This window comes from Equus asinus, chromosome 16, assembly GCF_041296235.1.
Source record: "Equus asinus isolate D_3611 breed Donkey chromosome 16, EquAss-T2T_v2, whole genome shotgun sequence".
NCBI classification, from domain to species: domain Eukaryota; kingdom Metazoa; phylum Chordata; class Mammalia; order Perissodactyla; family Equidae; genus Equus; species Equus asinus.
In genome coordinates this window covers 21,763,479-21,790,094 of record NC_091805.1, presented here as the reverse complement: position 1 = coordinate 21,790,094, position 26,616 = coordinate 21,763,479, and the positions used below count along the sequence as shown (strand labels likewise).

Sequence of the window (26,616 nt, the reverse complement as noted above, 5' to 3'; positions counted from 1 at the left end):
GAGTGCTTATTTTCAGTTCTGTAGTAGGGACAGCTATAAAACATTAGAAAAAATTGAGTGAGAGAAACTTGCAAAGAGGAAAAAGCAGAGAAATAACCCATGGAATAGAATAGAGTGTTTAGAAATAAGCATGTATAAATGTTGTAAGAACAGCACCACAGATTTTTTGCATCTGACTCCAAAAGCAAAGGCAACAAGAGCAAAAAGAAACAGGTGGGACTAAGTCAAATTAAAATGCTTCTGCATAGAAAAGGAAACCATCAACAAGATGAAAAGACAACCTACTGAATGGGAGAAAATGTTTGCAAATCATATATCTGATAAGAGGTTAACATGCAAGATATATAAAGAACTCATACAACTCAATAGCAGAAAAACAACCTGATTAAAAAATGGACAGAGGATCTGAATAGACAGTGGATTTTTATTCAGCCATAAAAAAGAATGAAATCTTGCCATTTATGACAACATGCATGGACCTTGAGTGGATGCTAAGTGAAATGTCAGACAAATACCATATGATTTCACTTATACGTGGAATGTGGAAAAAACAAACAAACAGAATGGTGGTTGCCAGAGGTGGAGGGTGGGGAATGGGCAAAATAGATGAAGGGAGTCAAAAGGTGCAAACTTCCAGTTATAAAATAAGTAGGTCATGGGGGTATAATGTACAACATGATGACTATAGTTATAATAATACCATATTGCATATTTGAAATTTGCTGAGAGGGTAAATCTTAAAAGTTCTCATCACAAGAAAAAACAATTCTGTAACTTTGTGTGGTGACAGATGCTTTCTTTCATTTTGCAATATATACAAATATCAAATCATTATGTTGTAAACCTGAAACTAATATAATGTATGTCAATTATACCTCAATAAAAAAGTTTAAGAATGGCACCACAAATCAATGAGGGAAATAGATATTATTCAGTGTATATAGTATTTGCAAAACTGGGTCACTGTATGGAAAAAAATTAAGTTGGATCCTATCTTACACCTTGTGGAAAAGGTGGACTCCAGATGAATTAAAGACCTACATGGAAAAGTTAAATACTAATAGAAAAGAATGCCCATTGCCTCATGACATAAAGGTAGGGAAAGGCTTCTTAGATAAGACCAAGAAAATGCAAATCGTAAGGCAAAAAACTGTTAGACATGACTACATCAAAATTTAGAATTTTTGTCAATGAAGGTAGTCAAAAATAATCTCATGGATGATAGATCATGAGAAAGAATTTACAATATCTAAAACCAGCAAGGAATTTATACCTTGAATATATAAGAATTCCTGAAAATCATCATGAAAAATACAGGAAACCTCAAGAGCAAAAACTGAGCAAAGAATATGAATAGAAATTGCACAAGAAAAATCTAAAAGTTCAACAAGTATATGAAGAGTTCAGACTCACTAGTTATCAGAGAAATGCAGGTTAAAATAACAATGAGCTACCACACTCTACATATACATAAGCTATTATTCTAAAGTTGTGCATATCATTCCCATGTGTGTTTTATGTCATTAACAATAGACTATTAGGTTTTAAACTTTTGCACAAAATGGCTTCATACTGATGTTTTCTTTGAAAAGGATGTATGCTTTTTTCTCAACATTATTTTCTTAAAAGTCTTGTCCATGTTGATACACGTTTATCTATGTGGTCCATTAATTTTAGCTGGTGTTGTTTTTCCATTATGAAGAAATTTCAGTTTATCTCTTTCCATACTGATAATTCAGATGATTTTACTTCTATACTTAAATTATGCTGCAATGAACATCTTTCTGTATGTTTCCTAGTGTACATGTGTGAGAATAGAAACTCATGTAAATAATCAGAAATGAAAGTGCTAGGTTAAGTGCATTTTCAGTTTTACTACATACAGTAAATTGCTCTCCAAAATGATGTACCAATTTATACTCCTTCCTGTGTATGAATTCTTTCCTCATATTCTAGCCAGTCCTCGTGGTGTTATCAGATTTGGCATGTTTGTGTTAGAATTTTTGAGGTCCTGGAGTGGTGCAAGGGAACCATTTTAAATCTCTGTTCTCCTACTTTAAGTTTCATTAAAGGTTCTCTGTGGACATGAATGTAAGTCTAGACTGTGTATTTTCCAGTGCGAACCTTTCTCTTCCAAATATTCCCTTTTGACAGACTGCACCTTCTAATTCCTACATCAAGGGTGACAAACTCAAATGCCCTATTGGAACCAGGCAGGTAGTATAAATAAGTGAAATGGGTCAGAATAAGAGAGAAGAGCAATTGGTAGGGATTGTGGTGAACTCAAGAGTGCATCTAAGTGGCAACTGCTACTTAGGTCTATCCAATATTTGCCTTGGAGTATGCTCGCCTATACTTGCTAGGTCATCTGAAGCCAGGAATCTTATAAATCTTTATATGTAAAATCTTTTTATATAAAATCTCCAGGTTTTTAAATCTTGGCACCTAATTCAGTTTTTTAAAAATTAGTAAGCACATGCTGTGGGCTAAGCAGAATACTTTTGTAGGTGATGTTACTCCAATACACATGGTCAATATTAGGATTATGGAATTAAAGCCAAATGGGCCTACTCCATTCACTCATCTAGATTATATGTGTCAAGAAAAGGTTTTTATTCCTGGATCAGGACTAATCTGACTAATCAGGACTAACGCTTTCAGGTTCTGCTATTTTGTTTATTGTCTCATAAAAGAGTTCTATTTCATTGTTCCTGCTCAGACTTGATTAACTGACCATTGATTATTGATTGCCTGAGTGAAAGAGTTCACTGTCTTAAATTAATTTCTATACAAATAAATTATTAGATCACTTCCAACTGGAGATAACCACTAATATTAGCATAATTTTTAAGACTGTAGATCAATGCTGTCCAATAGAAATATAATACAAGTCACCAATGTAACGTTAAATTTTCCAGTAGCCATATTAAAAAAGATAAAAAGAAACCGTTGAAATTGATTTTAGTCATATTCTATTTAAACCTATATATCCAAAGAATTATTATTTTAATATATAATCAGTGTAAACAATCATTAATTAAAAATTTGGATTCTTTTTGTAGTAAGTCTTCACAATCTGGTACATTTACAGCACTTGTCAATTCGGACTAGTCACATTTCAAGTACTCAATAGCCAGTTAAACTCATCCATACTACTTAAATTCATCTACCTCAGCAAGCTGCTTGATTCATTTGCCTCATCTGTAAAAGGAGAATCCTGATAATTCTACAAATATGGCTGTTGTAAAGATTAAAGCAGACACACAGAAAGTGCTTAACATCTGTTAGTGTTTCCGTGATCACAAGATAGATTGATAGATAGATAGGTAGGTATGTAGATAGGTAAGGGTATAGATACATGTAAATAAAATTATGCCCCAAGCATTAACTTCAGTTTGCTTCAACACAGCAAACCATTTTTTCATGATTCAGGTACCTTCTATATGCTAGTGTATATTATTGTATGATAATCTGTTTAAGCAGGGTCTTTGCTTGGTAGCTGTTGAAAAAGAAAATGTTTCATACATCTTTAAATAAAAGTAGAAAATAACTTCTTCATAATTAAAGACAGTTAGGAGAAGGATTATGCTCTTGTAAAGCTTGTTGTTTACTGCTTGAGGTAGAATCCATAAAGACAAAGGTCCATGACCCCGAGTCTTGTTCACTCTGAAACAGTGTTACCCATTACCTTCTTTCGCTTCTCCTGCACACCAAATTCCTTCTTTACTCAAGCTGTTTACTCTGCCTGGAACGCTCTTCCTCCTTTCTTTGCTCTGCTGGCTGGCTTCTTTTTATTCTTCGGCTTTCAGATTGTCTACCCTGACCATCTTTCCTAAAATAGATCTTCTCTTTTATTCTCCACCTCAGCATCATAGTTGTTTCCTTTATGAGCTTGTATCATAATTTGTAATTATTCACTTTTTAATTTAGTTGTTTTTTTTCTGTTGGAAAACTTTTTGCCTCGTGAGGGCAGGGCCTAGGTCTGCCTTGCTTACTAATGAAATCTCGGTAATCAGAATAGTCAGGGACAGAGTAGGCAACAAATATTTCTTGAGTGAATAAATGAATTAATGAATGGGTGTGTGCTGTTCCCTCGTGTATTGAGGAACTTTCAAGGAAGGAAGTCACAGAAATGATTTCTTAAACTGATGTATTCACATCAAGAAGCTATGAAAATTGCAGGAGTTTTTGTAATCCACTGGGTTGTAGATTCCACGACGGCAAGAACCATGTTTGGATTTGAAACTCAGTGCCTCCCTACACAAGGCTTGTCACATATTAGACATCCATATATATTTGTTGATTGACTGAATAGATTAATTCTGACGTGAAGTCATAGGCTGGACACCTATACTCAGAGGAATTTTACTGTAAGATAAAATTTAGGATGAGTTGGAAACATAATGATTACAGGAGATTTAAAACTAAGATGCTGTAACAGCAATGCAATATATGTGTGTTTTCTGTTACATTTTTTCCTAAAAGGGACCTGTTGGTTTACCTGGAGAAGTTGGAATGACTGGAAGCATTGGTGAAAAGGTAATTTTTTCATTATTTTGTTCAGTAATAAGAGTTGGACTAGGCTAAACTCAAAGGAGAAATATTTGTATGATATTTATGTTAATTAGAAATCACTCATAACTTAAAACACATTACCTATACTGAAGCTCTTAAATATGTTGAAATATAACTAATAGCGTATATATTTCCAATTTTTAAAGGGGAGAGAACTCTTTTGGTTGTAATGATATGGTCTGAAGAGAAAAGAGGAAATTTATGGCGTAGGTCTATGACAAGAAAATATTTAAATCTACTTTATGAGAGCAAGCTCCCTAAAGGAAGCAGTTTTAAAAGAGAAGTATAAGTTATCACTTTACCTGGGCCAAATCTCAGTCATAATCTCATTATTTCCAGTTGGAATCCAGTATGCAGTTATTTGTGGAGATTCCTGGCTATTGTGATGGAAATCATAATTTGTTTAAAGATTACCTCTGGAGTGATTTTCCACATTGAGTTTCAAATTTAGGGAAGTTTTTTTTAAAAAATAAGTAATTCTTTACTTGAAACCAGCAAGGGCATTTTTTTATTTTTTATTTTTTGAATGGAATCTTATAATGGACTAGTAGGTAATAAACCAGAAACTTTGGATCTTCAACTGAAACCTGACTTGCTGAATATAAATTATAAGCTTGATAGTCTGGTGCCGTTGCTATACAAGGCTACTCTTTGTGAATAATTAAGAAGAGCTAAGACTAAAAGTAAATTACTAAATAATATTTCGGGTACTTCCATCTGAAATTTTTAAGTCAAACTCAACATATCTAAAGTTAAATATATCTTTTTTTCCCGCATTCAAACTGGTCTCTTTCCAACTATCTCATTTCTATTAGTGAGTCTTATACCTATTTCTATTCTTCCAATCTTCCAGAATAGATAGAGTGAACTCATCTTTGTGTTTCCCCTTTCCTCCGTCCTCTATGCCTAATCTTTTAGCAGGTCTTAGAATTTTTTTCCTTACAATTCATTCTTTCTAACGGTCACTACAAAGCCACCTTCTCAGACCTACTCTTATCAGTTTCTCTTAAATTTATCCTTTATCATATTTACCCTGACCTTTCCTTTCCTATCCTTTAATCCATTCTACATACTATGAGAAAAGACTCGTTTTGATGGGTCATGGTGAAACATTTTGGAATTCTTTCGTTGACTCCCTATTGTTGACCCTGTTAACTCCTCTACTTTGCTGTTAAGATACTACATCATTTTGGCTTTATCAGTTCGTCCAACAAATTCTCTAATATTCTCCTTTATAAACTTTTTCTCTCCCCTGTCTCATATATTCTGTATTTGTTCTTATTCCTGTTCTTACTGTTTTCTTGGTTTAGAATATCCTCTCTTCTTCCCTCTATTTATTCAAAGCCAAACTGTGGGACTCAGTTAAATTCCATCTCCTCCACAAAGTCTTCCCAGATTCCTTTAATCCTTCCGGATTTCTTCCTTTCCTGGATTTAGAATAAGTACCATGCAATTTAAAATTTAACTGTCCTCTAACTGATTTATCTTTGTTAATGTCATATGTCATGTCTCTAATTACTTGAAGGTAAACTCAAAGTCAAATTTCTGTTCTGTCTCTCCAGCTCTCACTTAGTACATTAAAAGTGCTTAATATATACTTACTGATTTGTAGCAATAATATAAAATGAGCTCAGTTTAAAAAATTTAGATAGTTTTATAATTTTTTCATTCTGATTTAGATACTTCTGACCTAGGTCAAATCTTCTACACTAAGATTTTGACAACCCTGGGAATTTTAATGTGAATCAGTTTAGTCCTTTTAATCTGCTGTGGCATATTTTGTTATCATGATTACGCTTAATTGTAGTGTACAGACTACAGAGATAAAACTTTGTTCACTGGTTATACAGATCAGTTAATTTTTACGATGTACTTTGATACTTTTACTATTCTTATATTTTATATGTCTCAAAATTGTAAGCATTTCTACTTACAAAACTTTAGCATATGATGCATGCTGAATTTTAAATCCTGTTTATTCATAATTTCTATTTTCTTCATTTTAATAAGATGTGTAGTATTTATTCCTTGAAAAATATCCTGAGGATTTTTATTGTATTAAAGACTAGCAACTTTAGGATAAAAATGCAAAATTTGTAAGTTTAAAAATTATTGAAAATTAGGATGAGATATGCATGTAAGGTATGATTCTGACTGACAATTTTCCTGTCTAGGCTTAGCTCAGTCATGGTTAATGAACATGCCTCAATGTTTCTCTTTTCTCTTTGTTTTAAAAGGGAGAGCGCGGAAGTCCAGGTCCACAGGGTCCCCAGGGGGAAAAGGGTATTATGGTAAGAGCTCAGTGATTTGAAAGATATGTTTCCAAAGAATGTAATAAAGTTAAGGCATTCCAGAGGTGGAATTGCCTTGAATGGAATTTAAGTAAGTGAGAAATGCTATTTTTTAGTAAATTTCCATTAGAATTTTCTTCTCCTTTAAACAGTTTTCCTTTCAGAATGCTGACTGGCACTAAGAAGCGTACGAATCAGAAGGTGGTCAAATGAGTCTATAGTTTTAAGAGAAGAATTAAATCACCATAAATTAGCTAAAATGGATTAAGAAGAAAATTCTTTTAGGAGTCTACTTTTCTTTTACAGCTTATAGTTTATATAGCACATATCATCATTGCCACTCTTCCGTGAGTTTGTGGTCACGATGTAATTCTTTGGTATATGAAAGATCAGAATCCAGAATTCACCTTGTTCTCTTGTATCTGTAAGATAGTAATAGCTGATAAATTTTATACCTAGATTGCCTTTTTTAATTTATTAAACAGTTTTTAAATGTGACAGGAACTAGAACAAAAAGATTGTTATCAATAAAAGAATCTTGCTTCCAGAAAATATGTTGTGATGGATCTAGTGGCACATAATACCATCTACAAATTCATTTTACTTAAGTTGTTCTTCATTTTTAACTTCTATTTTATCAGTAAAGCACTATAAGATTATTTTTTTTTACCTATCTCCAGTTGGTGTCAACTGGGAAATTTAATATACCCATAAGGCTAATCAATTTCAGGAATGATTACTTCCTAAGATATTCTCTGCATCACTGTTAACACTATAAAGGGTAGAGTATTTATGACAGGCTAGAGTGTTTGTGCACATTCATATTCCTTAATTATAGAATTCTCTGACCTCTGAAAATGATACACTTTCATACTCTAGATGACGTATCTATTCACAGCATAATATAACCTACAGAAAGATAAGATGAATATTCTCTTTTTAATAGGTTATGTGATTCTGGCTAGCAAATGTCATTTCTAAGCAAAGAATTTCTAATAAAAGGCTACACAGCTTCTGTGTAAACATTTTTTATTTCTGTTGTCTGTGGAACATTTCCTGTGGCCTCTTCTCTCTTGGATGGAAGAGGGAGATCTTGTCAAATTATCACTTTTTATTACTATCTGTAATTACTGCTTTGTCTTCAATGATAATAATTAGATGTGATGGAGAGTTTATGTCTTTCATATTTTTGCTCAAATTATAGGGATATCCAGGTCCTCCTGGGGTTCCAGGACCCATCGGTCCACTGGGGTTACCTGTAAGTACAGAAAAGACTTTATATTCCCTTCTAGAATGTCTATTTAAATTTAAATCCATGACTTTGGTTATGCTGTATTTTTTTGTTTTTGTGCAGAATAAGTAATTTATAAATTGGCTTAGGCTGCTTTTCTCCCCAGTAAGTGCAAGACAGTGTGGAATCATGGTATCTTGAACTTCCTCACCTCTGTTTGCCATGTTATTTACTGCTCACTTCTAGTAGTCAGTACAATTCTGTAGCCTAAAACTAAAAACATTTAAACTTTCTATTGAATAACCGCATAGAAGAAAATAGAGTTAGTACTCAAGCTAAGAAGTGAGCCAATTGGATAAACATGTCACATGCATAAGTTCCAACATATTTTTCTTAGAAATTTGTAAACATTCTCAAACAACCAGATAAAATTCATAGAAAATATACCTTTATTAATAAAAAATTGTTTTGAAAATGCTCCATTTGTTATTTACAGAAAGATAATGCAATCTTGTCTCTGACGAGGTAAAGTTTGGCGCCAGCCCTGTGGCCAGGTGGTTAAGTTCACGCGCTCTGCTTTGGCGGCCCGGAGTTTGGCCGGTTCAGATTCTGGGCACAGACATGGCACTGCTCATCAAGCCATGCTGAGGCAGCATCCCACATAGCACAACTAGAAGGACCTATACAACTAGAATATACAACTAGGTACTAGGGGGCTTTGGGCAGAAGAAGAAGAAGAAAAGAAGAAGATTGGCAACAGATATTAGCTCAGGAGCCAATTTAAAAAAAAAAAAACAGTAAAGTCTGCTTATCAAAATTTAACAGTAAGTGTGAACTTAAATATGAAAAAGATCAGCCTTTATGATCCCCTAAACAGAACCATTTTCAGAAATGGTTTGTGGTGTTTTGTGAAGCTTCTGTTTTGAAGAAAAACCTGATTTTGCAGTATATTGATAGATGTGTTGTTGATTTCTAAAATTAGGAAGGCTGATCTAGGGGACAGTTGCCAATCTTTTTACTCACATAGGATAATGAGTAAATTTGAGATCCTGAAAACATTCACTATTTTTATCTACCTAATGTTATATAGATAAATTTTGTTTTCTAATTAAGTCTTTATTGAAGACTATCAGGTATAAAAATAATTCTTTGTAATTGACTTAGTAAAAAATAACTTAATCTTTGTTGTAGGCTATTTTTTTGTGTTGTATTAGTTTGGAACATTTTGTGGCGTTTTTCATTGTAACAGAAAAAAATCTATTTTTTATGTAATGGAATTATCCTAAATGTCTGGAATAATGAGAAAGAAGTCTTACAGCAATAGTCATTGCCCTTTGAAGGACCAGGCAGATTAAACTGGTCAGACTGGCTAAGTGAGTGTCTCCCTCCACCATCACTCCATGTGTGTTCCTCCTGAAAACTACTTGGTCAGTGAATATTAGAAACACGCATTCCGTTAATCAGGGTGTAACAAGTAAAAGTGAAATTTCTCCGAATAGTAGAAAAAGTCAAAAGCAGAATACTTGGGGAGAGAAGTATGGTATTTGTTTAATAATTAAAGCATATTTTTTAAGGAGACTAATCAGTTTTATTTTAAGAATTCCCACGGAGAATTACATGTCATAAGAAAGGTTATAACTACTATTCTGATAACATTCCTGTGAATTCTATAACTTATTTTTAAATTTTCAACATGTAGGGTCATGTGGGGGCAAGAGGACCACCTGGGAGTCAAGGTCCTAAAGGACGAAGAGTAAGTTATCTAATAAAGGAAGTACATTAACCTCAAAAACATAACTTCATAAATAGCGATGTATTCACCTAAAATAGCTCTGTATCTTCTAGATTGTACTTAGATATTGTTGAGTTTTTCTCTTGTTTTCATTGTATTAGCTGAACTGCCTTCATTAATTGAAACGTGACTCATAATTGTGTGTGCTTATAAAACCATATTTTTCCATTTTATGTTTACAGATTTCACTAATTCATATAGAATTCTTTTTTCTTATTCCCAACTTCCAGTTCCACTTTTTGGAGAAGTTGTAAATGCAAAGATATTTAAATAAATTATTTTTCTACTCACACGAGACTTACATAGAAAGAAGAGTAACATCGTGACAAAATAAGAGCAATAGGAAATGGAACAAAGATACACAGAATGACAAAGAGTTTATTAATTGTAAATCAGAGATTATATAATCATTGTCTAATAATTATGTATAAGAATTCGATTAAAAACCTTGCACTCTTTAAGTCTTTTAAACATTAAATCCTTTTATTTTCTTTAAAGAAACAAGAACCACCATTTATTGCATGCCTGTCACATGCCGGGCGATTTTACATATATTGTCTTAGTGAATACTCAAAACCACCCTAAAAGGGGAGGTATTATCTCAGATATTTTAGTTGAGGAAAAAGGGGCTCAGAGAGTTTAAGTGTACAGCCTGTAGACACACAGAGAAATGATACAATCAGGATTCAAACCTTAGTGTGTCTGATTGCATGGAATATTAAGGACTGTTTTTCCTTGATTAACTTGAATAGGGGCCTTCAGAATTCTCTTTTCTCCTTTGGCTTTACTTTGACTTTTACAGCCAGTGAAGAAAATATATAAAAATTCTAAAAAGAAGCGCCTCCACTAACAAAGGTTAAAAGCAAAAGAAAGACTGCTGTTTTCCAGTTGGCAAATGGGAGAAAAGTGTTACAAATCCCCAGTTTGAAATAACAGCTTTAGTTTCATGTCCTGTGTTTTAGATACAGATTGAAGAAAGAGAGCAAATTTGTCTTTATTATTATTTCTTTTCTGAAAAACTATTTTCCTTTCTGGGTTATAGATTTACAGTCTATAATTAATCCTGATGGCCACATCTATTTTAGCCCAAATGAGATTTAAAATAATAAAATAAAAATGATGGTAGATGATCTGTACCCAAACCGTCTTCAGTGGTCCGTGCCCTGCCAGCATTCAGTCGTTGGTCAGGTCAGATCTGTTTGTATTAGTCATAGTGGGAAAGTTCAACCAGTTTTGTGGCAGATGAAAAAAAGGAAGAAATACTTTACTGCCGCCTTTTGTTGGTGAAGTAATTGAAGTCATATTGATTATCCAGGCAGGGGTCATGTACCTAAGCAAGATCTGCTCCTGAAGACTTGTGCTATCTCATAAGTCAAGTGAAAAGTTCATTTGCTCTGCAGTGTTTTAACCCCACCCATGATCTCGGGGTAAATTATTACTCTTTCCTAATTTGCCACTTTTTCTTCAACTATCACCTCCTCAAAGATCTATTTTCCTCTCATCCTCCAAATACGTTTTACTGATTCTTTCCCAAATGGTTTCTCATAATTATTTAAAGTTCACCTAGTACTTTCTAAACAAGGAGACCTTGTTAAAAATAAGTGCTTTATTTAGAACAAATCGTTTTCTTTACAGGAGAATATTTCAGGTAATCAAAGAACATTGGGAATACAAAAAAAGAACTGAAGACGACAATATTTGAGAAAGAACATAGTATTAGGAAGTTCTATTCCAGTAGTCACCTAGTGTCTTCTCTCATCAATCCATCCTTCCAAATGTTTTTCACTTACAAAAAATGAGAATGTATGTCCCGTCTGCTGAAATAAATAATAAAGGTATGTGGCTGGAGTTCCTGTGCCCCAGCCCTTCTCTGCCACCCCAAAGGCTGAGGGAGTTGATATTTCCAGCACATCTGTAACCCCTTTGTGCCACACATCTTTGTGGCAGTACATTGAAGGGGAACTATGCCTGAGGCACGTTTGCCAGGCAGCCACACAAAGAACTGTCTATATGAACTCGTGCTTATACACCCTTACAGTCAAAGGTGAACCTCATGAATGGTAGGACTGCTCTCGGAGCAGTCTGCCTGCCCATCTGCTTCCCGCCCATCTATCTGCCATTCACCTATCTACCATTTACTATTTGCCTACAGTTTGTCAAATACCCTGCTAGTACCATGGAGGGTTCAAGGTTAATTATCCCTTACATCTAGACCACATGGATTTTATAGTTTAATGACAGTGTAGTGGCTTTTGAAGTATCATGCAGTATTGACAGAGGATAGGAAAAGCTCAGGCAAGCAACAATGCCTGCCGTCTCAAGAAACAACCTAAGTAACTTAGTATCATGAAGATTTTTCTAACCCGCTTTGTGTAGGTTGCGTAATCCTACCCTTTGTGTGTGTATATATATGTGTGTGCATATATATATATATATATATATATATAGCTGAAAAAGATAACAAGATTGGCTGAAAATACAGTTCATATAGTTTGAGATTCTTATATGGGAAAATTGGTATCAATTTAAAGTATTATTATTTATCCTACATACTCTAAACTTTGTTTCCATCTACCAAGTTTGGCTGAAGAATAGTTACTTAAGTGAAGTGAAATAATTTAATATACCAAAGCTAATTAATATAGTATAAACAATCATATTCCTCACATAGACAATATAGGCTAGCAGATTCTCTCTGTGGTAGCAGAGAGATAGTGGCTTAGCCTTTTGGGTCACTAGGAATCAGCACAATCTCAGCTGTCGTCACTCATGTGTACATTTAACTCTCTGAGGCTAGGTGACTGATCTCTTGGTGTCTCTCCAATACCCACTTCTGTGTCCAGCTGCCCTGACAGAAGAGATGATGCACAGAGCAAAGTTAACCTCATCTCCCTTCTTACCCAGGGATTGAGCCTTTGATCATGAGATACCATTAGATTTTGTACCCTTTTTCTAGAGGGGTGGAATAGAGGCATGCAACTGAGTAATTTTTTGTTCTGACTATACTGCTTGAGATTTAAGAAAAGAAAACATTGAAGTAACTGTATTAGAAATATGTAATGTTTTAAGATTTTCTATGCAAGATGTAGAATGGCTAGGACTATAAAAGTTTTGATGTACACCTGAAATTTATATAAGGTAATAAACCAATGTTACCTATAGAAATTCTTTTTGAATTGTGGCCCCTTCAAGGGAATGCGTATCATATTGGGAAAGCAGCCGATAGTATTTGCATTCAGATTCGATACTGGTGATACCTGGAGTACGCCAAGTGATGAAGAAGAGTTTCTTCTGTGGTTTCTTCTCCAGAAAAAAAGTTTATACCAAGAATAGAATCCAAAGTTTTTTTTTCCTACAAAATCAAAGATAACATTAGTTTTTGTTTAAAGGAACATTTTGTTCCAGCTGTATTAATCAACAGCCAGAAGAAGCCTGCTAGGGATAATTAGGCATCTGAGTAATTTAGCATTAATGGAGAGGGCAAGCAAAGACAGACATGGTTAAAAAGAAATATAAATATACTGAATCCATGTTAGAAAGATATTTGTTCTGTAAATAAGGGCTGTTTCTTTCATTCATAAACACTTTAGCTTATTAAAATTGAGTACAAGGGTTATAAAGATGGGCTTGAAGTTCTCATAAAATCCTTCCTAAATAAACTAGTCTACAGTTTATGTCAATGTTTTAGTTAATCACAGGTTTTTTTCTCTTAATTGTAGCATTTATATGAAGTGGTGCTTCTGTCTCCTATCATCTAATGCCTTTAGGATTATATTGATTAATCAGGGATTTGGTTAACTCTTTAAGATTATTGCCTACAATTCAAGTACTTGTTACTTTACAGACATGCTTAGTTTATATAGCTGAGCTATCAGACTTTATTCCAGCTTTTAGAAGCTAATAGCCACTCATTGTAGCCAACTTAACTTTTCTAAAAGAGGATAAAGGAAAAAATTATATTTTTTATATAGCTAGCATACATTCTCTAAGAACTTTATAGATAATCAGATATTGTAAAGCAGGTGTTAAAAAAATAACTTTCGGCCAGCCCCAGTGGCCTAGTGGTTAAGTTCAGCATGCTCCACTTGGGCAGCCCGGGTTTGGTTCCCAGGCACAGACCTACACCACTCTGCTAGCACCATGCTGTGCCGCAGCCCACATGCTAAAACATAGAGGAAGATTGGCACAGATATTAACACAGGGTGAACATTCCTCAGCAAAAAAAATAATACTAACTTTATACCCAATTAGGGGCCTGTTAGGATACTATTTGTCTAATTTTCTCAGGGCTTATCCTAAAGCTTCTTTTGTCTCAGGAACTAGAGAAGGCATGTAGGCTAACCCACGGTTAACTCCCACAACCAATATCAAAGTGAAGCTTATGCTGATAAAGCTGATAAAGCTGAGCTTTTAGTTAATTGACCCTTAACTGGAGCATAAAGAGTACTAAACTTTCTTAGGGTTCTGGCAGCCTTAACCTCTTAACTAGCAACCTTAGGCCTTATAGCCTTTAATTAATGTAATTACTATGCTTAGATCTTTTTTGTTTTAACTGAATGTGGTAATCTTTGTCGTCACTGTAGGAGCAGAAACTTCTCTTTCTTTGTTCCCTCTGTAGTCCTGGTTTAGTGAATGGAGTAATAAATGTGAAAGTATTCTTTTAAGTAAAAGGTATTTTTGAAGTAAAGCATTATAAAATGGCTGATTATCATTACTATATGTATTCCTTAATTTTGGAGGGAGTTCCTTTCAATTATAATACCAGTCAGCACTTTACTTTTAAGCTTTAATATTTATTTTGTAAACCTGTTCTAAACTTCAAGTCCTTTGTTTCAGCCTGAATTCACTTGCTAACAGAATTAACCTTTATTCCTTTTTAACATTTGAAAAAAATATTATGAACTTAATAGAGTACAGTTATTTGGAGTCTCTGGACATTTACACATCATGTGCATCAGACAATTCACTTGTATCTGTAGGCTTCAGTATCTTCATCTTAAAATGCCAGGTTTGGACTAGTCCAGCCTTGACAGGAGGTGATTTATGTGCTGAGGCAGAAACTGGCAGTTAATTATGAGATTTTCCTCCAGAGCTGGATGCAGCCTTTTCTACATATATATCTAGACAGCCACTTAATCTGATTTTATCCAAGAAATGAAACTTAACTGCCATCTTTGGACAAAACAATCTTTTTTAAAAATTCTAATTAACTGTTCTGCATCTAGGGCTTTTTCGAGCTTTATCCTCATGGCTGCTACCATTTAAACCTAGATGGAATGACTTCTAACTCTAGCACTGGCCTTGGAGATACTTGCGTCATTGTACTTGATTGTCTAGACCAAACTCATTATCTTCTCCCTACTCCCCCCCAATCCACCCCAAACAAACTTACATTTTCAATTTGTTTTTCTATTAATGCTGTCCTCATTCCGCCAGTTACTTTCTAACGAAATATCCAGGAAAGACAAAAATTTCAGGTTGCAAAGGAGTTAAGTTCCTAATTACCAGTGGACATATTTTCAGTCTAGATCTTTTGTTTTCTGCAGTGTTTTAGAATGTTAACCACTCAATCTTTTTAATACTTTCTCAGCCACCTTCTGTTACTACTCAAAAAAATTTTGCAAAGTGTTTTCTTACAGGGCAGAAAAAGGAAAATAGGCATAGAAGGTGCCAGAGAAAGAGAATCAATACAGGCTGCAGAATTTTTAAGATGGAGGTGATTATTAGAGCAGGATCCTGAGGGATCCTTGCACTTTAAACTTCAGAGTCGTCCTTTAATCAGTGTTCTTTTTTTTATCTTCAGTTATTTAATTGCCAAACATTCCAAGCATGCCCCCGCCTCAAGACCTTTGCAGTTGCTCTTTCTTCTACCAGAGTGATCTTCCCCAAGTTATTCCCAGCACCTGCAGTCTCACCTCCTTCTGGTGTCTACCCACACTTCACTTTGGAGAGACTTCTCAGATCGCCTATTTAAGTAGGGCTTTCCGTCTCAGATTCTCCAGTCCCTTAACCTCCTTTACTTTCCTTCATTACACTTGACTACCTATTGTCACTTTATACTTTAATTTTATATATTTATTTCCTTGTTTATGAATTTGGGGATTTGTCTCTTCTCCCTACCATATCCTCTGGGCTTGAAACAGCGCCTGGCTGTAGTAGGCACTCAGTGATGAATGTTTGCTAAATGAATAACACACTCTGAAAATCACTTATCTATTAAATTCAGTCCATACTCCTCCACTTGACATTCAAAATCCTGCACAGTAAGACTGTAAATTAGTTTTGCAGTCTTTCATGGGAAAATAGGGCGGAACAGGAAGTTGGGAACAGATCATGGAGTACCTTCAATACAGACTGAGAAATTGTAGGGCTCGAGCTATGGATTTAACAGTAGTGTGACCAGTGGAGCTATAGATCCTTGTGGAGTTTGAGTCTTCTCTTCAATTCCATGATTGTGCCCAAGAGGGTGAGGGAGTGGAGTTACCCTAAGAGCACTCAGGAAGAAAGTCCTTTTATAGGAAGTAGCTTTTTAATCATGTAACGCTGAACCAAGCTGACTTCAGATGGGATACAAGAGAAGGTGCTGAAGTCTAGGGGGCCCCTTCAAATCAGCATGTTGTATTGGGAGATTTATATCACTGTTTTGTATAGAAATCTTCAGTGTTGTCTCATTGCCTATTGATTTAAATATAAACTCCAGTCCTTACCTTTTAAGTCCCAGTCTTTCAACAATAGAACCAATAGCCCAACTAAACAAACTGTTTTTTTCATTCTTGGGTATCTCCTTTCCTGCCTCTGTACCGTTTTCTCATTCTATCCCTCTATCTAGAGTTCCTTCTAGAACATGATCTCCAAGTGTCAAAATAACATCTTTATTCCCTTTACAAACATGTGAAAGCTCTCTCCCTCCTTTGAACCCTTTTAGCCCTTAACTTGCCTTATCTCTCCCTGTATTACAGTCATTTGTATAATTTGCTTATCATTCTATAAGCTTCATAACAGAGAAACTTTCTTACAATTATGTATCCTCATACCATTTAATGCAGTGCCTTTTCCACTGTAGATGTTCAGCTAATGGTTGTGGAATTGAATTAATTCCCCTGAAAAGGACTTTAAGATCTTCCAAGGACAGTTGTAATTTAGGCAGGGAAACATATACTGTCACTTTATTAGAGAATGACTTTTGCAACTAATACTTCTTCACAACTAATTACTGAATGAATATTGGTAGCAACTTAGTTGAGAAATTTTAAGTTTGCATAAATATTCCCAGCAGCGTTTCTATCCCTCTTCTGTGACCCCGCCATCTTCCAGTAACTATTGTCAAGTAGGCACACAGCAGGTGTAATGCACAGCACTCATTTTCTAGTAAAGTGAAGAGTGCCATTTCAGAAGACTGTTTGGACAAACCAACCAGCCACTTTTAAGTTAATTTAGAGTTATTTTTAGGCTAAATCCTGGATGACTGCTGAGTAAGTGATAAGGTGAACAAAATACTCAAATAATAAACCTAAATTATAGCTACCTCAAACTGAGTCAGCTGTTTTTGTGATCATCTGATTTACTATTTGGCATTAAATCTGGAAAACACTGGCTTGATTCTCCCATGCAAGAGGGTTCATCCATACACTCAGCTGTATTCTTTTCTGTGGTCATGGCACGGAAACAAGGAGTTTGTCAATTAAAGAGGAGCACAGTGTCATTTGCAAGGATGCATAACCGTAAAAAGGGAACATTTCAAATTAACAGCAGGATATTTTTTCCATCTCTAGGGGCCAAGAGGACCAGATGGTCTCTCAGGGGAACAAGGTATACAAGGTGCCAAGGTAATCATTGATTTTTCTAATTTCATCTGCAGTTAAGTTCTTTGGAGCCTCTGCCTGCCTAAAGAGTGATGAATTTGCAAAAGTATGACTCTAAATTTTCTTTTAGTTTAATTATGAAACGTGCATAAACTACATACACAGAAAGATTTTCTTCTTAGTATTGAACTATATACTTAATGTCTTTTTTTTTTTTTATGTGAGTGTATCCTAGCAAGTATAAGACTATAACTCACATTCTTATTAACTCACCTGGTATTGATTCTTAGGGTGAAAAAGGAGATCAAGGAAAAAAAGGGCCTTATGGTCTTATTGTAAGTAGAAGACATTTCACATTAAAAATAAACATTGATAATCTTCCATTTTTCTTGATGTGTGATTAATGTTTGAGGAGCCAGCTATTGACCCAAGCATTTTCTTTCTTATATAGGGTAAGACTGGAAACCCTGGAGAGAGAGGAGTTCAAGGGAAACCAGTAAGTAATTAAAAATAATCAAGCTATGAACAAATTTTATTCACTTTATTTTCTGAATACTTGTTTAGTATTCAGTATATTAAACTAAGAGAATACAAGTTCTTTCCCTCCTTCACTCATTAGGTCACTGTTTTATTTGGACAAATTGCTTATTCATTCTGGGCCTTGGTTGTTTCTATCTGTAAACTGATGGTGATAACTATTACTTTTACTTCACCCTAGTTATGATAAATTAGCTATTCTGTAAAATCCATTTCAAAATAAAATGGTGTGATAGCATATAAATATAATGGAATATTAATAAAGCTAACATAACAAGAAACTTCTTTGAGGCTGCTTGCCTAGTATCATTTTAACTAGATTTGAGTGTTTTTTAGACCCTTGGAGTGTGGAGCTGTGTGTGTCATCATGCTTTCCCATGGCACAGCTCTAAGAGTTTTTAACATTATGTAATGCTGGATATTTCCCTACCATCAAAAAATCTTTTCAGGGGCTGGCCCCATGGCCGAGTGGTTAAGTTTGCGCATTCTGCTTCAGGGGCCCAGGGTTTCCCCAGTTCGGATCCTGGGCACAGATATGGCACTGCTCATCAGGCCATGTTGAGGTGGCGTCCCACATGCCACAACTAGAAAGGGGATGTACTGAGGGGATTTGGGGAGAAAAAGCAGAAAAAGAAAAAGAAAAAATCTTTTCAGAAGTATACAATTTTTTCCCTATGAGGTGACAAGTTCTGTGGTTCTCATCACTAACTGAGGGGGAAAAAATGTTTAAAAAAAAGAAAGAGACACATACACATACACACATGTATACAAATATACACACATACATATATATGCTGTTACATATATATATGATTTTGAGCACATAAGTTTAAATGGATGAGAATTTTTAATTACTTTCTTTTTTAATCAAATTTTTGATGATGACATTTTGATTTGTCATATACATATATGTATATAACTTAAAGTTATAAAATTAGATAATTTAAATAGACTGCAACTTAAGAGTCAGAAAAGAACAGGAGAAAAATGTTTTAGCTGCTATAGTAATTGTCATTGATGTCATTGCATTTACTTGTTCCTCTTTGAAATCTGCTGCCCCCTGCCTGTTGTTTCCCATAATAGCATTATATGTGACAGTGGTCAAACCTAAAATATCAGAGACCTAAAAGAGAAAGAAAACTGTATTCGAGGAAAGAAGTTGTGTGTGACATTGTATTATTAATTGAAGTCATTCCCAAGGAATATTTTGAGTATTAATATTCATCATCTAGGTTTCTGTTATATCAGTGTAAATGCTATTTCTGTGGATTCCTTCCACTTTGCTACATTGTATATAAAGTTAATATGTTGCAATGAGTGGAGAAATTTGGAGCTTGTCTAGTTCATTCCTCTTATTTTAGAAAAATGAGGCCTAGAGAAACAAAATACTTATTGGTTTTGTATGTTGTTGACATTCCTTAGAATTTTACCTTCATTTTCAACCTATCAGATGGTATTTGATTTCCTCAATCAAATAAAAGACACTTCTAGAAGCAAGTTTCATAGACAACTAGAAGCGTAAAGTTACCTTAGTGGATGATATGGGTTGAACATTAAATCACGAGTTTATAATAGCTGTGGAAGTTTTCTTAGCTCTATGTCTGCATTACCTCCTTCATGATTGAACTGAAAGACTTTTGAGATCCTAGGGAAGCTAAGATCAAGCAATCCAAGAAATCCAGATGGCCCCAAAGATTTATTTGATCCTGCACAATAATCTCAGTGTCTCCAGTTATTTATGCACTGTCAGCAAGCAGACAGTGTTGTATAATAGAAAGATGTGTGAGAGGTCACATTGACCTTTGTTCTACTGCATGTTCCTAATAGCTGTGTAGTCGTGGCTAAATTGGTTAGCTCTCTGCATCATATTTTGCTCATGTGTGAATAAAGAGACATCTCTAAATTGTCATAATTCTAAAGCCAGATCTTAAATAAAAAATGGTAACACATATAGTACTCTGCCAGTCCAGATAGCCAGGAAAAGCATATTTGTCTGTGGGCCAACATTGTTTCCTATACTTGCCTTCCATCCACACATAGATCTGACTCAAAGGGAGAATCAAGAGGAAAGGCCATGATCGTTGTGTTATGAAGGTAATAAAACATGGGTAACTGTTTATAGTTTTCTAAATCTTATAAAAACTGTAACAGTTCATACATTATTGATTTTTTAATCTAGATATTCTTTTAGTTAATGAGATGGGGTGTTAAATCTCCAACCATGATTTTGTATTCCTCTATTTATCTCTTTAATTCTGTCAAATTTTTCTTTATCTGTTTTGAAAATCTATTTTGAGAGTATTCACATTTATGATAATTATGTCTTCCTGATCTACTGACCCTTTTATCATTACAAAATGTTCCCCTCCATCTCTGGTAATACTTTTTATTCCTGCTAGTGCTATTTGTTTTGAAGTCTATTTGATATATAAGTCTCTCCAGCCTTCTTATGCTTGCTGTTTGCATAGTGTATCTTTTCCATTCATTTACTTTCAACCCATCTGTGTCTTGATATTTAAAGTGAGTTTCTTATAGTTGAGTGTTGCTTTTTTATTCATTCTGACAATCTCTGCCTTTTAATTAGTGTTTGGCCCATTTCTATTTAATACAATTCTTGATATGGTTGCATTTAGGTCTATCATCTTATGATTGCTTTTTCATTGTGATGGTGGTGGTGTTGTTCAGTGCCTTCTTCTGGCATTGATTAATTTTGAGGACGCCATTTTAATTTAGGTATTGGCTTTTTAGCTGTACTTATCATTATTATTTTTAAGTGGTTATTCTAGGTTGGGAGTCAGCAAACTTTTTCTGTAAAGTACCGCAAAATAAATATTTTCAGCTTTGTGGACTATATGGTCTCTACTACAGCTATGCACCTCTGTTGTTGTAGTGGGAAAGCAACCATAAATATGTGAAGGAACGAGCATGACTTTGTTCCAGTAAAACTTTATTTACAAAAATAGGTGATGGTGCAGATTTGGCCCCCAGGCTGTAGTTTGTGAACTGCTGGTTTAGGGATTACAGTATGCATTGTAATTTTTCATAGTCTACTTAGAGTTAATATAGTAATACTTAACATAATCAGAAGAAACTTGCAACCATACAGACCCATTTACCGACATTCTGTCTTTTATGCTGTAATTGTTTTATGTGTTATGTCTATATATGTTATAAACCCCATAAGGCAAAGTTAAAATTTTGCTTTAATATAAGTAAAATATTTTTTGCTTTAATGTAAGTGAAATATGTGTTTTGAGATATTTAGGGGAAAACTGATTTTTTTTTTTATTTATCCATGCATTTACTCTTTCTGATACTCTTCATTCCTTTCTGTAGATCTGCATCTCCAAATGGTGTCATTTCCCTGCAGCCTGTAGAACTTCCTTTGGATTTCTTATAGACAACTTCTACTAGTGATGAAATCACTTAGTCTTTATTTATGAAAATGGCTTTATTTCACTTTCATTCTTGAAGGATATTTTCACTGGGTATAGAATTCTGGGTTGATAGGGTTTTCTCTTATTTCTTTTCATTCAGCTCTGTAAGATGCATGTCATTTTCTTTTGGCCTCCATTATTTCTGATGAGAAATCTATACTTTATCTTTATTCCCCTGCATATAATGTATCACTTTTCTCAGGCTGCTTTCAAGATTCTCTCTTTATTTTTGGCTTTCGAGTTTGACTATGATGTGCCTAGATAGATTTTCTTTGTAGTTATCTAGCTTAAGTTTTGCTGAGCTTCTTGAGTGTGTAAATTTGTGTTTTCACTAAATTTGGAAATTTTTCAACTTTTTTTTCAAATATTTTTTCTGTCCCATTCTCCTCCTTTTCTTCTTAGATTCCAATTAAATATATGTTAAACATTTTTATATCATCCCTTAGATCCCTGAGGCTCTAGTCATTCCTATTTCAATCTTTCTTTTTCCTGTTTTCTCTTTTTAATCAGATAACCTGGCTCTATCTTCACTCACTTGTTAAACCCTTTAGTGAAATTTTGTTTATATTGTATTTTTAAGTTTTATTTCAGATATTTAATTTTCAGTTCTATAATTTTTAGTTTTTTTTTTTACAGATGCTATTTTTCTTCTGAAATTTCCTATTTGTTTATTTATTATGAGTATATTTTTATTTACATTATTGAGCATATTTATAACTACTTTAAAATCCTTGTGTGAGAAATTTAATATCTGGATAATCTTGAGTTTTGTCTCCCTTGATTGCCTTTTCTTATGAATATGGGAAAATTTTCTGTCCAGTAATTTTGAATTGTATCTTGGATATTTTGAATGATTCATTATAGACTCCAAATTCTGTTATATTTCTTTGAAGACTATTACTTTTTTTTTTTTTAATTTGGCAGACGATTAACTTGGCTGTATTCACACTCCAAATTTTCTCTCCCCCATGGTAGGTGGCTGCTGAAATCTCTTTTCAGTCTTTTAAGCCTTGGGTGGACTGTTTAGAGTCCTGCCATAACAAAACATACTTCAAATGTCACCAAGAGATTTAAACAGAGTTTATACTCAGAATTTGGGGCTCCCTCTCTCTGGCTCTTTCTTTCATGACTTTCCAGCAGCTGTGGTAACTCCAAATTCTCCCCTGTGATTCTCTATGCCAGTAAGACTGCAGGTTTCTAGCCTGCTTTTTTTTTTCAATCATCCTATATGGCTTACTTTCTGGCTAAAAGCCATATAAAAAGAATCAGAAACTCAGTGCTATTCCCTTCTGCTAAGTGTAGATGCCTCAACTCTAGTTTTTGCCTATTTTTGGTTTTTCTCCAATGCCTTCAGATGTGTTTTTTTAATATTTTGTCCTGGGTTTGTAGTTATCTGTATATAAGTTGATTTGATGGGAGTTCTGCTTTGTTGTTAGTGCCATCAAGTCAGTTCTGACTCCTAGGGAACCTGTGTACACGAGAGTGGAACCCTGTGCAGTCTTTTTGCACCATCCTCTTATCTTCCAGCACCATATCAGATAATGCTTTGCTGCTATTCATATGGTTTTCACAGTCTTTTTTTTTTTTTGGAAGTTGTTAGCCAGGTCCTTCTTCCTAGTCTGTCTTAGTTCTGGAAGCTCTGCTGAAACCTGTCCACCACACGTGGTGCTGCTCGAATTTGAAATACTGATGGCATAGCTTTCAGTACCACAGCAACATACAGCCACCACAGTATGACAACCAACAGATGAGAGGTGTGGTGTTCCCTGACCAGGAAATGAACCTGGGCTGAGGTGGTGAAAGTGCTGAGTCTTAACTACTAGACCATTAGGTCTTTGATAGGAGCTAATTGGCCAAAATTGGAAGTGGAAACTCTTCACCTTTCTTCTTTAAATAGAGTTTTCTCTGAAGTAACTCAGAATACTTAAGAAACACTCACTTAATAATCCTTGTAATAGAAAAGGTATATAGTATTAACTCTACTCTTTCCCATTCTTCAGATAAGGAAGCAGAATGCACACAGTTCTCACAATACTGCAATGAAAGTGTAGCCACAGAAATAACATTTATATATTCCCTTGGTTATTCTCATAAAAAGTTTTTGAGGATGCACTACACAAGTTTACTGAAAATGGAAAAGGCGTTGAATGCTTGATTTCTCATTGGAATCAGTAGAAAGCAGTTCAGTATAGTGGAAGAGCACAGCATTAGAGTCAGACATATTGGAGGTTAAATACTGGTTCTGCCACTTACTAGCTGTTTTGACCTTGTACAAATTATTTAACCTCTCTGAGCCTCACTTTCCCTATCTTTAAAATGAAGTACCTTTCACAGTTATAACAAGTGATGTTCATTATGTTCTTGGTACAGGCTCTTAATAAATAGTAACCATGGTAGTCATTATCTTCCTGGTCATCATTGTAATTGCTGAGTTGAAGTCATGGAGCAAGGAGTTCTACTCAAATAATATATTTTCAATATCATCTGAAAAGCCTTAAAGAGAATTTTTATTTTGCTCCAGCCTGTGCTTTTCTTCATCTCCAATAAAAATAGAGTCCGTTTAGATAATTTCATAACTTTGCCAAATAGCTTTTATGCACCATTAACATTAAAAGTATGTATTAAACTTGACGTGTACTAACATGCTTTACAGAGCAAATTGAGCAGATCTTATTTAAGGTTCTGAACTTTTACTGCATGTTTCAGTTGGTAAAGCAGGCACAGAGAGATCCCTTCTATGGATCCTGTTTGTTAATTTAGGAGCCTGGAGTGAATGAGTGGCACATGATTTCCATGACTGAAATGGGGCCTAGGTCAGATAGGAATTCATGGTTTTACACATCTTCCTTTCTCTAACCAGTGAATCATGTGTAACTAAATATAGCATTGATGATTATAACTTAGAAGATTGTATTGCTAAGAATTTTGAATATCTTTACTTCTAATTTAATGTCATATTTTTTTCTTAGCTTTTAGTTTTAAGATAAAATGGTAATTGTCATCCACTGTATAGTTACCAACCATCTCAAGGGCAATAATGTAGAAGAGGCAAATTGCAAATACAAAAAGGCAGTATATTATATATTAGTAGTAGTCATCAGTGTCTAGTACACATTACATGCTTAGGAAATCTTTTAAAGAGGACCTGGAATTGTATTTAGAGTTATGTACCATTTTAGAATGTACCCCATATTTAAGACTCAATTTGATGATAACATAGACAGCATGTTGTAAAAATGGGGCAAAATAAAGGACATTGGAGAGGTTCAATTTGGTCATTTCTAGTGATCTAGGTTCTGAGACCCCTGTGCCTTGCCAGGTTTTAAGGGCATACGTCATACTTATTGACACATCACAAGGATATTATTTTTGAAAATAAACACTTATTTCTATCTATATATATTAAAAGTATAAAAGAATCTCAATTTAAAATAATTCTGGATAATTGTCACTGTGCAGGAGTGAAATTAAATATAAAAATACAAGTAAACATAGAAACTCCTACAACTTGAAATAGAAAACTCAATGAAAAAATGAGCAGAAGGACTTGAATAGACATTTCTCCAAAGAAGATATGCAAATAGTCAATAAGCACATGAAAAGATGGTCAATATCACTAGGCATTACGGAAATGCAAATCAAACCCACAAAGAGATACTACTTCCCATCCATTAGGATGACTATTAATTAAAACACACACACACAGAAAATAACCAGTGTTGGCAAAGATGTGGAGAAGTTGGAACCCTTATGCAGTGATGGTAAAATGGTGGAGCCACTGTGCAAAATAGTTTGGTGGTTCTTCAAACGGTAAAACATAGAATTACCATGTAATCCATAAATTCCACTTCTAGGTATATACTCAAAAAAATTGAAAGCAGGGACTCAAACAGATACTTGTACACCAGTGTTTATAAGGGCATTATTCACAATAGCCAAAAGGTAGAACACCCAAGTATCCATTGATAGATAAATGGATAAACAAAATGTAGGATATACATATAATGAAATATTATTCAGCCTTAAACAGGAAATAAGCCTTGACACATGTTTACAACATGGATGAACCTTGAAGACATTATACTATGTGAAATAAGCCAGACACAAAAGACCAAATATTGTATGATTCCACTTGTATAAGATACCTAGAGTAGTCAGATTCATAGAGACAGAAAGTAGAATGGTGGTCCCCAGGGGACTGAGGGTCGGGGACAGGGAGTTATTTAATGGGTATGGAGTTTCAGTTTGGGAAGATAAAAAGGACTAAAGATAGATAGTGGTGATGATAGCACAGCAGTGTGAATGTACTTTATGCCACAGAACTGTACACTTAAAAATTGTGAAAATGGTAAATTTTGTTATGTATATTTTACCACAAAAGAAAAAAGAAGAATAGAATAGAGGTAGACAGAAAAGTTAGGTGAGAAGATTGTGAAGGAAAGCCAGGGTAAGGAAACTGACTGAAACATTTTCATGCATCACTTTTTCTTCCCGTTTTGCCTTTGTTTGTTCAGGGTTTACAAGGACCCCCTGGGAGTACAGGAGACAGAGGACTTGCCGGAGAACCAGTAAGTTGATCTTTAAACTTTTCTAATGGTGTTTTTCCCATAATGCGCCTTTACCTTTCTGCTATTATTGCTCTCTTGTGCTGTGGCTGGTATGTTTTTGCAAGCAGCATTTATCATGGACACCTATTTATAGAGAACAAGTATTTTGCTGTGAACTTAGTCTTTAGTGCCTCCCTGGTTTCATATAGTCAGATTTGGTCCTGTTTTTCTGGAACTGTTAAAATTTCACAAATTTCTATTTTCAACAAAGATAACTCTGTTTATTGAATATTAGAAATTTTCTTTCTGAATGGCTTGCTGTTCATAATAGTAATTATGACACTGCCACACACAAATGCACAATCACATTTATGAGGCCAACTCTGTAATAAAAGACCATATGG

General features: G+C 34.5%; 1 protein-coding gene across 1 annotated transcript in view; it reads left to right on the top strand.

The window, feature by feature from the left end:
• COL24A1 (collagen type XXIV alpha 1 chain) overlaps positions 1 to 26,616 on the top strand; it is a 355,376-nt gene that overhangs the window by 201,427 nt on the left and 127,333 nt on the right. Inside the window, exons 26-33 of the mRNA XM_044749176.2 lie at positions 4,486 to 4,539; positions 6,813 to 6,866; positions 8,071 to 8,124; positions 9,797 to 9,850; positions 17,662 to 17,715; positions 17,982 to 18,026; positions 18,143 to 18,187; positions 26,180 to 26,233. Of these exons, the coding sequence (XP_044605111.2) occupies positions 4,486 to 4,539; positions 6,813 to 6,866; positions 8,071 to 8,124; positions 9,797 to 9,850; positions 17,662 to 17,715; positions 17,982 to 18,026; positions 18,143 to 18,187; positions 26,180 to 26,233 (414 nt within the window). The remainder of the gene's footprint in view (positions 1 to 4,485; positions 4,540 to 6,812; positions 6,867 to 8,070; positions 8,125 to 9,796; positions 9,851 to 17,661; positions 17,716 to 17,981; positions 18,027 to 18,142; positions 18,188 to 26,179; positions 26,234 to 26,616) is intronic.